Here is a 13,260-nt window from a genome sequence, read left to right on the forward strand (position 1 = left end):
GGTCATAAGCTGGTTTGTGTGGTTTTCTTTTTCCTTTAAAGAAACCTATAATTATGAAATTAAAACAGTATGGAATAAAAGCATTAAGGTTGAAAACATTGGTCTTAAATAAAGTAATTGGAATAGTAAATTAAAATTTTTATTTGATAGGTTTTACCAATTCTTGAGATTCTGTATCATGTTGAAGAAAGAAATTCACACCATGTGTATATGGCCCTTATAATCTTACTGATCCTTACAGAAGACGATGGCTTTAATAGATCCATTCACGAAGTGGTAAGTTATCATTATTTAAGAGTGTCAGAGTTACAGAATAGGCATGTCCCTCCACATGATTTACTGTGGCTTTAGCATTTCTCCCTTCTTTTCCTTCTGGTAGATGTTTCTGCATGACCCCAACTCAGAAATGGTGTGTCTTTCTTCAGATTTACGAAGTGCTTTTTTTATGAGTGACCATTAGCCTGTTAAAAATTCTCCAAATTGGGGCACGTGGGTGTCTCAGTCGGTTGGGCATCTGACTTTGGCTCAGGTCATGCTCTTGTGGCTTGTGGGCTCCAGCCCCATGTTAGGCTCTGTGCTGACAGCTTGGAGCCTGCTTCGGATTCTGTGTCTCCCCATCTCTCTGTCCCTCCCCTGCTCACCCTCTGTATTTCTCTGACCCCAAAATAAATAAACATTAAAAAAATTAAGGGACCCCTGGGTGGCTCAGTCAGTGAAGCATCTGACTTCAGCTCAGGTCATTATCTCAGAGTTTGTGGGTTTGAACCCTGCGTTGGGCTCTGTGCTGACAGCTCAGAGCCTGGAGCCTGCTTTGGATTCTGTGTCTCCCTCCCTCTCTCTGCCCCTCCCTTGCTTGTGGTTTGTTTGTCTCTCAAAAGTAAATAAATATAAAACAAATTTTTTAAAATTCTCAGATGGTTTCTTGTGGTGCCTGGGTGGCTCAATTGGTTAAGTGTCCGACTCTTGATTTCGGTTCAGGTCATGATTCCATGGTTCATGGTGTTGAGCCCTGCATCAGGCTCTGTGCTGACAGCATGTAGCCTGCTTGAGATTCTCTCTCTCTCTCTCTCTCTCTCTGCCCCTCCTAGGTTTGTGCTCTCTCTCTCCCAAAATAAATAAACATTAGAGTGGGAGAAAAACTCTTAAAACAGTTTCTTTAGTAATTGAGGTATATGTTTTTGTTGTCACTGAGTTCATTTTTCCTCTGTTTCATTTCCCCTTTTTAGTTGTGGCAGAAATTGTCAAACAGGTTTGCCTCTTGTATACAGAGTAAGTGAAAGAATAGGGAACAAAGAGAAGACTGAGAAATTAATTGTTTTGTATTTTTTAAAACAGTATAACATAACTTAAGTCTTTTCAGTTTTAGTCCTTTTGGTGAGTACCAATCCAAAACTGATTTTTATCTTCCTCTTTGATATTTTCTTTGTGTCCAAGTAACACAAGTACATAGGTTTTAGTTTGTTTAATTCTATTTCATGTTTTCTTTATTGTTAAGGGTGGTGGGGAGGGCGGGAGACAGAGCCCCAGCAGGGGAGGGGCAGAGAGAGGGAGACACAGAATCTGAAGCGGACTCCAGACTCCCAGCTGTCAGCACATAGCTGGACGCCAGTGCTTGAACCACAAACCATGAGATCATGACCTGAGCCAAAGTCCAAGGTTTAACCCACTGATCCATCCAGGCACCCTTATACCCTTATTTGTTTTTTTGTTTTGTTTTTTTTTTATAGATTGTATTTTTAAGTAATCTCTCTATACCCAACATGGTATGGGGAACCCTGAGATCAGGAGTTGCATGCTCCATCAACTGAGCCACCCAGGTGTCCCACTCACACTTCCTTTTAAAAAAATTGTTTTTTTGGGGGGCGCCTGGGTGGCTTAGTTGGTTAAGCATCCGACTTTTGCTTAGGTCATTATCTCGCAGTTCGTGGGTTTGAGCCCTGCGTCAGGCTCTGTGCTGACTGCCAGCTCAGAGCCTGGAGCCTATTTCGGAGTCTGTGTCTCCCTCTCTTTCTGACCCTCCCCTGCTCACGCTGTCTCTCTCTCTCCTAGAAATAAAAAATATTTTTTAAAAAAATTGTTTTTTTGAGGGGCACCTGGGCGGCTCAGTCTGTTACATCCAACTTTGGCTCAGGTCATGATCTCATGGTTTGTGGGTTTGAGCCCCACATCGGGCTCTGCACTGATAGCACAATCTGCTTCAGATCCTCTGTTCTCTCTCTGCCTCTTGCATGCGCTCTCAAAAATAAATATTTAAAAAAATAAAAAATTGGGTTTTTTTTCTTATTACTGAGTTGTAAGCTTTCTGTATGTATTCTGAATCACATGGATTTTTTTCCCAGTCTGTTAATGTAGTTCGTTATACTGATTAAGTTTTGAATATTAAATCAACCTTACATTCCTGGGATAAACTGCACTTGGCCATAGTATTTGGTTAAGTTTTGAACTCTGATTGTTTGTATCTTTCAAGGAATTTATTATACATTCCTTCTGAGGTATTGAATTTATTCCTGTAGAGTTGTTCATAATGTTTTTTTTAACTTAGTGTTTTTTTCTTATTACTGTTTTTTCCACTTACCTTTTTGTATCTGTACTAGCCATAGAGATGTTATCACTCTTGTCCTTAATGTTGGAATATGTATCATTTCTCTCTTATTCTGCCTCTGCCTGGCTAGAGGCTTTTCCTTCCTTCCTCCTTCCTTCCACCTTTCTAAGTCTTTTCAAAAGACCAACTTTTGATTCCATTCACTTTTCTCGATTTTCTTCTATTTCATTGATTTCTACTTTTTATTTCCTTTCATCTGCTTACTTGAAGCTTTAACTTGCTTTTTTTTTTTTTTAAAGATTTTTAGAAGCTTAGACCTTTGATTTTAAATCTTTCTACTTTTTTACTATAAGCAAAATATATGAAAACTCATAAAAATGATAACCTCCTAGAAAGATGATCAAGAAGAGAAAAAGTTACAAACATATATTACGGAGAGTGTGTAGGAGATCAGGACAGGTCCCAAAGATATTAAAACAACGTTCAGAGGGTACTGTGTGTAATTTTATGGTATAAACTTTAAGTATTAATTGAAATGGACAGATTTCCTCCACTCCTAGAAAAAAAATGTAACCAAAGCCCCCAAAGACACAAAATCAAAATAGTCCTGTTTCTGTTAAAGGAACTGACTTTGTAATGTAAAATCCTAAACAGAAAATTATTGGCCCAGCTGATTTTTAGCTATGGTTTCTTCTGAAAATTGGAGGAAGAAGTAATACTAGTCTTCTAAAAGCTCATCTAATGTCTAGAAAAAAGGGAAATCTTTCCAACTCATTTTATGAGTAAAGCATAATCCTGATACCACATTTATCAAAATCTGATAAAGGAAAATTACAGGTGGATTTTGAGTTGAGTGGCAAAAATTTATTAAGTGGCATAAATGTAATCATAAAGCTTATAAGTTTAATATTATAAAATGCAATAAAGCAAAGTAGTAAAAAGAACAGATGTCAATAGCAGTGTTCCGGGAATGCAAGGGTGGTTTAATGTTAGAAAATCTCTTAATGCCATTCATTTAAAAAAAAAAACATAAATCATGTCAATAGATACAGCAAAGGGATTTGATAAAATTCAGCACCTATTCATGATAAACAAGGCAAAATTCTCACAAAATAAGGGTAGAAAAGAAATTCCTTGTCTTAATAGAGTGTATGTACAAAAACCTGTAGTTAAAGCATGATACTTGAGGGGTGCCTGAGTGGCTTAGCTGGTTAAGTGTCTGTCTCTTGATCTCGGCTCTGGTCATGATCTCCTGGTTTGTGAGATCGAGACCCATGTTGGTCTCTGTGCTGACAGCGCAGAGCCTGCTTGGGATTCTGTCTCTCCTTCTCTCTCTGCCCCTCTCCCACTTGTACACACTCACACACTCTCTCAAAAATAAGTAAATATTAAAAAAAAAAAAGCATTATACTTGATTGGAGAATTTTTTTTTAATGTTTTATTTATTTCTGAGAAAGGGAGAGAGGCAGTGTGAGCAGGGGAGGGTCAGAGAGAGAGGGAGACACAGAATCTGAAACAGGCTCCAGGCTCTGAGCTAGCTGTCAGCACAGAGCACGATGCGGGGCTCAAACCCATGAACCGTGAGATCATGACCTGAGCCGAAGTTGGATGCTTAACTGACTGAGCCACCCAGGTGCCCCATAGATTGGAGAATTTTAGAAATATTCTCTTGAAAGTTGGAACAAAGAGGATGCTCTGTGTTACCACTCTTCTTCAGCACTGTATCAGAATTCTGAGCAGGTCATTTGAACTCAAACAAGATGTAAATGGTTTAAAAATTGAAGAGAGGAAATCTAAATGTCCATATTTATAGATGTTGTGATTGACTACATGGAAAATTCAAGAAACTCTAAAATTAGAACTGTTAGGAAAGTTGAGTGAATTTTCTGCTTCCAAAGTTTGTATTCAAAAACAAATATAATTTTTACATACCACTAACAAAGCACTTCAAAAATGTGACCTAGAGGTACTTTCTTTCTTTCTATCTATCTATCTATCTATCTATCTATCTATCTATCTATCTATCTATCTATCTGTCTGTCTATCTATCTTTCTATCTTTCTATCTTTCTATCTTTCTATCTTTCTATCTATCTATCTACCTATAAATATTGCACATGCATGAGCAAGTGAGGAGGAGAGAGAGAATTCCAAGCGGGCTCCGCACTGTCAGTGCAGAGCCCAATGTGGGGCTCGATCTCACGACCTGAGATCATGGCCTGAGCTGAAATCAAGAGTCAGACGGTTAACCAAATGAGCCATCCAGTCACTCCTAGAGATAGTATTTATAATGGCAATAATACTACAGTGAACTCGGCCAAAGTACCTAAATGAAAGATACTAAATTGTGATGTAATAAATGGAGAGAAGATACTATCTTGTGTTTATGGACAAGAGGATTCAGTGACAGAGTTGTTAATTTTGCTTTCAAATTAATCACTATGTTCAATGCAGTTCTTACCAAATCATAACAGTTTTTTGGGAGACTGATAAAATACAGTTTGAACAACATGGATTTGAATGTGTGGTTGTACTTGGACCTTTTCAATAAATACAGTAGTGCTCACCACTAAGTTTTTCAGGAGTGAAAATTTTGTTACACATGGATTTTTTTACTGTGGAGGAGGGTGGGTTCCCCTAACTTCCACACTGTTCAAGGGTCCACTACAATCCCTGAAAGCATATGGAAAAGTATTTTGCGCAGAGATTTTTTTGGATAGAAGCAATGTGGAGTTATCCTACCAGATCAAACTAGTTACAAAACATTAGTGATTAAGATGTGTTCCATTAATAATAGAATAAAAAAAATAGATACAATGCAAAAGAAAGTAGAGAGTACAGAAATTACTCACATATGGAAATACAAAGTATGACAGAAATAGTAGGTAAACCATGCTGAGATTGCGAACTTGGCTTATCTAGTAGAAAAAGTAAAATTAGATGATCCTTGCCCCACATACAAAGACAAATTCTACTTGTGTCAATAAGACCCGGATGTGAAAAGCTGAGCTTTCAAACCTCCAGAGAGAATTGAAGGCTAATATTTGTTATTAGCTGGAGATAGGGGTTTCTTACATTTTATATTACACAGTGCACAGACCATGAATGAAAACGTTAGTAAATTTGACTACACTAAAATGAAAACCTTTCATGGTAAATAAAGATGAAAACAAGCCATAGACAGGAAGATGGAGTAGCATTTTTTAGGATTAGCATAATCAGAAAAACAAAGTATTCAGTAGAAAAATGGGCAAAGTAATAGAAGAACAGAATATAAAACCTGTATGACTAACAAGCATTTTAAAAAGGTGTTCAACCTAGTGATGCATCAGGATTATGCTGATTAAAATAACTTCAGTATTTTGTCCTTATCAGTTGGGCAGAAATTACAAGCCCTGTCATGAACTGGAAAGGGTACAGAGAAAGAGGACTCTCACAGACTATGTAAATGAGCAGACCCACTTTTGAGAAGAATCTGGCCTTGCACATTCCTCAAAACCTGCAGCAGTACATGCTCTGCCTCCCAGCAATTCCGTTTCCTGGTTTGCATCCTAAGAAAAACTTTTTCAAATTTTCACAAGAACACATTTGAAAGAATGTTGCTTGTAGCATTGTTTGTATTGTTCAAAGATTGCAAGCAGCTGATAACATAAATGAAATACTGTGGCACAGCGAGGATGAATGAAGTAGAGCCACATGTATTGATAATAGTAAATCTCAGCAATCTGCATGGTAATCAAATACCCGATTCAGAAGTATCCAGTGCAGGCTGCCAGAGGGTAGAGAATAGGATCAGGGAGGAGGAGTAGCTAGCCTGGGGACTTCAGAAGCAAAAATATTAACATTTGACAAAATGGTGATGGATACAGCGGTGTTTTTTTTTTTTTTTAATTTTTTTTTTAAATGTTTTATTTATTTCTAGGAGAGAGAGAGAGACAGCGTGAGCAGGGGAGGGTCAGAGAGAGAGGGAGTCACAGACTCTGAAACAGGCTCCAGGCTCCGAGCTGGCAGTCAGCACAGAGCCCGACGCGGGACTCGAACCCACGAACTGCGAGATCATGACCTAAGCGAAAGTCGGATGCTTAACCGACTAAGCCACCCAGGCGCCCCACAGCGGTGTTTTTTATACCAGGCTATTCAGCTTCTGTGACCTTTGAAATGTGATGACAGAAATCTATAACTGTACTGTCTGATATGGTAGCACCTGTAATGTGGCTAGTGTGACTGAGGAATTTTTCATTTTATTAAAATTTAAGTACCCACCTACCGCTAGTACTACTGTGATGAACAGTGCTGCTCTGTTAGTTAATAGTGATCAAAATCTGGGGTGCCTGGGTGGCTCAGTCGGTTGAGAGTCCAACTTCGGCTCAGGTCATGATCTCACAGTTCATGAGTTCAAGCCCCACATCAGGCTCTGAGCTGTCAACACAGAGCCTGGAGCCTGCTTCAGATTCTGTGTCTCCCTCTCTCTGTCTCTCTGCCCCTCCTCTGCTTGCACTCTGTCTGTCTCTCAAAAATAAATAAACAGTTTTTAAAAACTGACCAAAACCTACATTTATTTTAAAAAGAGCTATTCAGTGACTGCAATTTTGCTTCCTAGCAAACTCTTGGAGATATGTTTATGAAGTCATGAAGTACTGAAAAATGAGTGGCTTAAAACAGATGTTTTATAGATTGTTTTTCTTTAAAAAATTTTTGTGATTCCAGACTTTAGATAATTAACGTTCAGAGAATAAAGATATGGAGAGTAAGGAATCTCTGGTTTCTGAGTTTCATGTAGTGAGATTTTGGATAGTAAGGGTCAGGATCTGTATTGTAATATTGTTTTTATTGGGGAAAAACTGGAAATAACCTAATTTCCATTAGTAGAAGAGTAGACCAAAAGAAACGCGGCCTATTAGTGCAATACTATTCAGTGCTTAGATGGAATGAAGTAGAAGTGATCTTCAAGTTGTTAACCAGTATGGTACCAAAACCAGCTAGTAAGAATGGGTGTCAACCATGGTCTTTCGTTGTCTGCTCTGCATTGATTGCTGAACCCTCAGGAGGTCCTGGGGGAGTGGCTTGGTGCAACAGCTGTTTATTAACTGCCATAGAAGTATTCATTTTAAACAGTGATTAGTACTATCAGAATTTGTCACAGGTGGTAAATATTAATTTTCTTAGATGCATCAACGTGGGGGTGTTACAGGAACATATTGAGTGGCAAGTAAGATGCAGATAAACACCTTTGTGTATTAGTTTCCTGGGCTGCCAGGCTGCTGCAGTCTGGGGGGCTAAACCCAACAGAAATTTCTGGTCCTCGTTTTGGTGACTAGAAGCTCAAAAGCAAGGTGTCAGCGGGGCTGTGTTTTCTCTGAAGGACCTAGAGGAAAGATCTTGCCTCTTAGCTTCTGGTGGCCAGTCCTTGGCATGCAGTTTCTGTGTGTCTGTTGTCTCGTGACCTTCTCTCCCGTGAGTGTCTGTTTCTGCGGTCTCTCCTCTTGTTTTAGAGATACCAGCCATATTGGACTTAGGGTCTTTCCTAACCCAGTATAATCTCATCTTGGTTAAATCTATAAAGACTCTGTTTTCAAATAAGGTCACATTCACAGGTTTGGGGTGACATGAATTTTGGGGAACACTGTTCAACCCAAGGCAAAATGATCTTGTTTTTGTAAACTAGCAAATATACAAAGGAACCCTGGGTTTTAGGGGTCCGTGTGTGCACACATAAAGCATTTGAAAGCAACTGGAAAGATCCATACTAAACTCAAGATAGTAGCTGATTGGCGATTGATAGTGTAGCCCCTCTTGGGGGAAATAAAATGGGATTTATATATTTAAGAAACGAAATCTTATCAATTAATGTCAATTGTGGGAGTATGGAAGTTCATTATTCTTTGCCTTTATATACATATTTGATTCTTTAAGGAGTTGATATTGTATAATATGTTACTGCACACCACTCCAGCATATAAACATTTCGAAGAGATATAGTCAATAAAGCCAAATCTATCTGGGGAGAAAAGCTCAGGAAAAGATATAGAACAAGCAATTCTCTCATATACCTTTTGAGGAGGAAGACATTCACTCCTTGAGGGGTTTCCTTCTGCATGTTATTTGAGTTGGTTTACCATGAAATGATGAATATGTATATATTACACAATCAGGATAACAGTCTGTGGCTATTAAACTGTATTACGAATATTGAATACGAGAGCCAGGGAATCACTTTTGTAAGAACCAGTTAAATAGATCAACAACTGCAGCTGGGTTACCGAGAAAATTTGCTGTATGTTGCCCATTCTGCATTGACATCCCATGGGAGCTGTGTGAGCTTTACAAGGAGTTATTTATAATTTTTCTTAAACACTACCAGAATCTCTAAACAATGATCATTTTTCACAAGAAGAAAGTTTTATGTAAACACTAAATTGGATTTCTAATTTTTATAGTAACATTTTAAGTTTACTGTGTGGATAATATTTGAATATTTGTTGAATATTAAATGAGTAAGACTACTTAATTCCAAACACTTTTTCCATCCAGTTGTATAATTGACACACACAGGCAGATGATAAGAACTCATTACCTCTGTTTCAAATAAGGATGCCTTAGGATAATTTATCTCTAAGTCAAGGAGCCAAGAGGAGAGAAACTGAACTCTACTCAAAGGTGTGACCTTTAAAAAGACAGAGACTTCTCCCACTAGCTTAATGAGTATCCTGTGTTATGTGTTAGTTCACTTGGGGACTTAAGAGCATTGGTTCTAAAACTTTCTGGTCTTTACATTTGAAAATAATTGAGGACATCAAATAGCTTTTTTCTATGGGTTATAGTTTTGTACATTTGTCTTATTAGAAATTAAAATTGGAATATTTTTTAAAATAATTAGGTCATTTAGGAATAATGGTGATTATAATAAACCTACTACATGTTAGCATCAATATTCCCATTTTTATAAAAAATAACTATTTTTCCCCAAACAAAAATTTGGTGAGAAGAATGCATTGTTTTATGTTTTTGCAAATCTCTTCAGTGAATTGCCTTAACAGAAGACCGATAGATTCTCAGGTCTGCTTCTGTGTTAAACTTGTTGCACTATCAGCCATGTTATGTAGCATCTGGAAAACTCAACTGTATACTCATGAGAGAATGAGAGTGGAAAGTAATGTCTTGGTATTATCATGAAAATAGTTTTGACCTTCAGAATGCTCCCAGAAATGTCTCCAGGACCCCTAGAGCATTCCAGAACCACATTTTGAGAACTGCTGTCTCAGAAGGACTGAGCGCTTCACCGTTCCTTTATAAAGGTTCAACTGGCAGAACTCATTGTTTTGAATTTTTCTATCACTTGTTTTACACGTAGGTTATCTCTTCTATTTGATGGTGGCCATCGTTAGTCTTGAATACATGGGAATGCTTATGCTTTCACATTTTTTACCTCACAAACAGTATTCAGTTACCATGTAGTGGACATTTGTAGTATGCTATCCTCTGAGTGGAGACCTTGGCACAGGTCTGGGTCGGGTTATTTGTGATGGGGGGAGGTACTAGTTGATGTGGGACACCTGCCAGACTGTTGAACTGAGTGAAAATCTATTGGGGGGGGCCACTTGTGTGCACTTGCATGAAGGTGTACACAATATCCCTTTACTTTTTTGTTCTTCTGGTCTGTTTCCATCCCCCCTTTTTTATTTCTAACATTTTTTGGACTTTTTGGGGGGCAGATTTACCAGAGAAATATCATTTTAATGATTTTTTTTTAATGCTTATTCATTTTTGAGAGACAGAGACAGAGCATGAGCAGGAGTGGGGCAGAGAGAGAGGGAGACACAGAATCCGAAGCAGGCTCCAGGCTCTGAGCTGTCAGCACAGAGCCTGAGGCGGGGCTCGAACTCATTAACCATGAGATCATGACCTGAGCCGAAGTCGGACACTTACCTGACTGAGCCACCCAGGCACACCCCTATTTTAATGATTTTTTAGAAGAACTGAAGTACAACTGTATTATTTGGTCTTAATCACATTGTCCTGATTCGGTGGATTATAATTATGGTTTGTTATTGCTTTGGGTTTTGTTTTGTAGTCGTTACTGTCCTTCTCTTGAAGTCCTTGAGCTGTCACTTTTGTTGTTGTCACAGTGGAAAGGATGGGCAGCCAAGTACTTGTGTGATGGTTTGTTTTTTCCCCAGAAATGGTGCATGGACTGTTCATGTTGACTCTTTGCATAGTTATTAGTCTTTATTTGTATACTTGTGTGGTGGTTTCTCTAGGTGTAGAATTTTAGAATCATGATCCAGTCCTCAAAAATTTATCGACGTTGTTCTGTCGTTATGCAGTGTTTAAGGTGAGAAATCGCATGTTAGTTTGCTTGTCTTTCTTTTGGTGATAACCTCTTCCTTCTGTCTGGGAGCCAAGGATTTTATGATCCACTATAAATTTAGAAGTCTTACCAGAATACATTTCGCTTTCTTTCAATATTTCTGCTCAGAATGTTGAAAGTTTTTTTCCTCCACAAAATTTTCTCATATTATGAATTTTTCTGTTCTCCTTCCAGTCTGTACCTTTCACAACTTCTGTTAAGTAGATATTAGGTCTCCAGTTCGCTTGCATATTTTTTTTGGTCTCAATTTTGCTTTTTATAGCTGTTGTCTCAGAGAACTTTTCCAGTTTAAATCATAAATCTGCTGCACTGTCCAGTTTTCGCCTCTGTCTCTGACACCTGTGTCGCGTACCTACAGTGGAGTCGCACCATCTTAGGCTGGAAGACGGTTCTAGCTACCGAGCTGTGGTGGTGGCCACCAGCGCTGCCTGCTCTTGGTAGCCAGAGTGCGATTCGGCACGTCTCTTCCAGAGCGTCACTTATCTGCATTCTGGGCCTTTCCTGAACACAATTGTGAAGCTTTTCTCTGGTTGTTGGGGCAGCTCTACTCTTCAAGAGACTCCTCAGTTTTCTTGTTTTCACTCTTAGACTGCTGAGCCCTGACTGGGTCTTCCCTCTTGACCTCGTGCCATCATCTTTCAAACACCTCTCCTTTTTGTCTACTAATGATCTCCTCTGTTACCAGATCTGTTTTCTTTTCTTTTATATTTAAGAAGGAAGTCGACATAAACACTTCCGCACTGTTGTGCCATCTTCAGCGAAAAGTCCCACGGTTCACGAAGCTTTATGTGCTGTTTACCTCGCCTGCAGAGCAAAGCTAAGGCTTACTCAGAGATTGTCGACACGGTAAGCCCCCTTTTCCTGAAGCAGTCCTATTTACTTAAACTTTTCTTCCCTGTTGCAGATATTAAAAAATATTACTTGGTATTCAGAACGGGTTTTAACCGAAATTTCGCTGGGGAGCCTCCTGATACTAGTGGTAATAAGAACCATCCAGTACAACATGACAAGAACAAGAGTAAGTATTCCAGGGCTGGATTTTTATCATTAACGCGCACGGCACAGGGAGGCCTGTCGCTTACAGCAATCTCAGTATTTAGAGTACGAACATCTTCACGAAATACGGTCGGAAAACACAGATCTGCCAACAGTCACTGAATTACGTGATCCTGAAATAACGTGCATAGCGTCTGTTTTTAAATATTTAATTGACTGTGTGGATTAGAGATATTTTACATTAAAAAAATGAGCAGTGGGCATATTTAGATAAAAAATGTTTTACCTTTGCTGAACCGGGAAAACCGATTTTTCCTTTAAGAGCAGCAACAACAGGGGTGGCTGGGTGGCTCCGTCGATTGAGCATGACTCTTGGTGTTGGTTCAAGTCATGATCTCACGGTTTCATGAGTTCAGTCCCCATGTCGGGCTTGCACTGGCAGCTCGGAGCTTGCTTGGGACTCTCTCTCCGCCCCCCTCTCTCGGCCCCTCTCCCACTCAAACTGTCTCTCTCAAATAAATACATGAATAAATAAATAAAACTTAAAAAAAATTTTAAGAAGCAACTACAAACGGTGAAGATACAAGCACAAGGAAATACGAATTCAGACTGTAAAGAAAAGAAGAAAGGATGCTTTCAAGAATAAAAGGAAAACTTCAACTGGATTGTATTCGCAGGACTTGGGAGCAAGTTTCAGTTCTGGTCTGTAGAGAAGGAATGTGCGGAATTCATAGCTCAGAGAAATGGTCAGGTTTACTGCACTGTGTTCAACTTATTTCCCTCAGTGAGGCTAATGTAGATCCTTGTCCATAATCTTTTATCTGAAACTTTAGGAGCCGGATATATTTAAGAACGGAGAATTTTTTGATTTTACAAAGATAGTTACAGTCCTTACACTGTAGTGCTACAATGCATGCAGCCGTTAGTTTCCTGTAATTAAATATCAATATTTCTGCAAGGGAATAGTTCAGTATCCACCAGGATAGGGATAACGAAAACCCTGAATAGCATCATCTTTTGTACCAGATGTTGCTTCCAAATGCGTGGTGAGAAAACTTTGAATTTTCCATGCTTTATTAAGGATTTTAGAATTCGAGAAAAGGGGCTGTGGCCCTGAACTTTCTACAGTCAGTGACAGTTGAGTTGACATTTACTTCTGGTTAACCTTGCTTCATACGTAGAGACGACCTGATGTCTGTTTTCAACTTGCTATTTCCTCGCAGGACAAGTACCTTCACACCAACTGTCTGGCTGCCCTAGCAAACATGTCGGCCCAGTTCCGTTCCCTCCATCAGTACGCTGCGCAGAGGATCATCAGGTAAACATGAGCTATAAGCAAAATACTGAAATGTGCC

General features: G+C 39.0%; 1 protein-coding gene across 3 annotated transcripts in view; it reads left to right on the forward strand.

The window, feature by feature from the left end:
• DYM (dymeclin) overlaps nucleotides 1–13,260 on the forward strand; it is a 343,795-nt gene that overhangs the window by 144,616 nt on the left and 185,919 nt on the right. For all 3 annotated transcript variants that reach the window (XM_039228828.1, XM_039228829.1, XM_039228827.1), the window contains 3 exons: nucleotides 151–276; nucleotides 11,814–11,927; nucleotides 13,129–13,223. In XM_039228828.1, coding sequence (XP_039084759.1) covers nucleotides 151–276; nucleotides 11,814–11,927; nucleotides 13,129–13,223 — 335 coding nt within the window. The remainder of the gene's footprint in view (nucleotides 1–150; nucleotides 277–11,813; nucleotides 11,928–13,128; nucleotides 13,224–13,260) is intronic.

This window comes from Hyaena hyaena, unplaced genomic scaffold (assembly GCF_003009895.1).
Source record: "Hyaena hyaena isolate Hyena2069 unplaced genomic scaffold, ASM300989v1 scaffold_33, whole genome shotgun sequence".
Taxonomy (NCBI): Eukaryota; Metazoa; Chordata; class Mammalia; order Carnivora; family Hyaenidae; genus Hyaena; species Hyaena hyaena.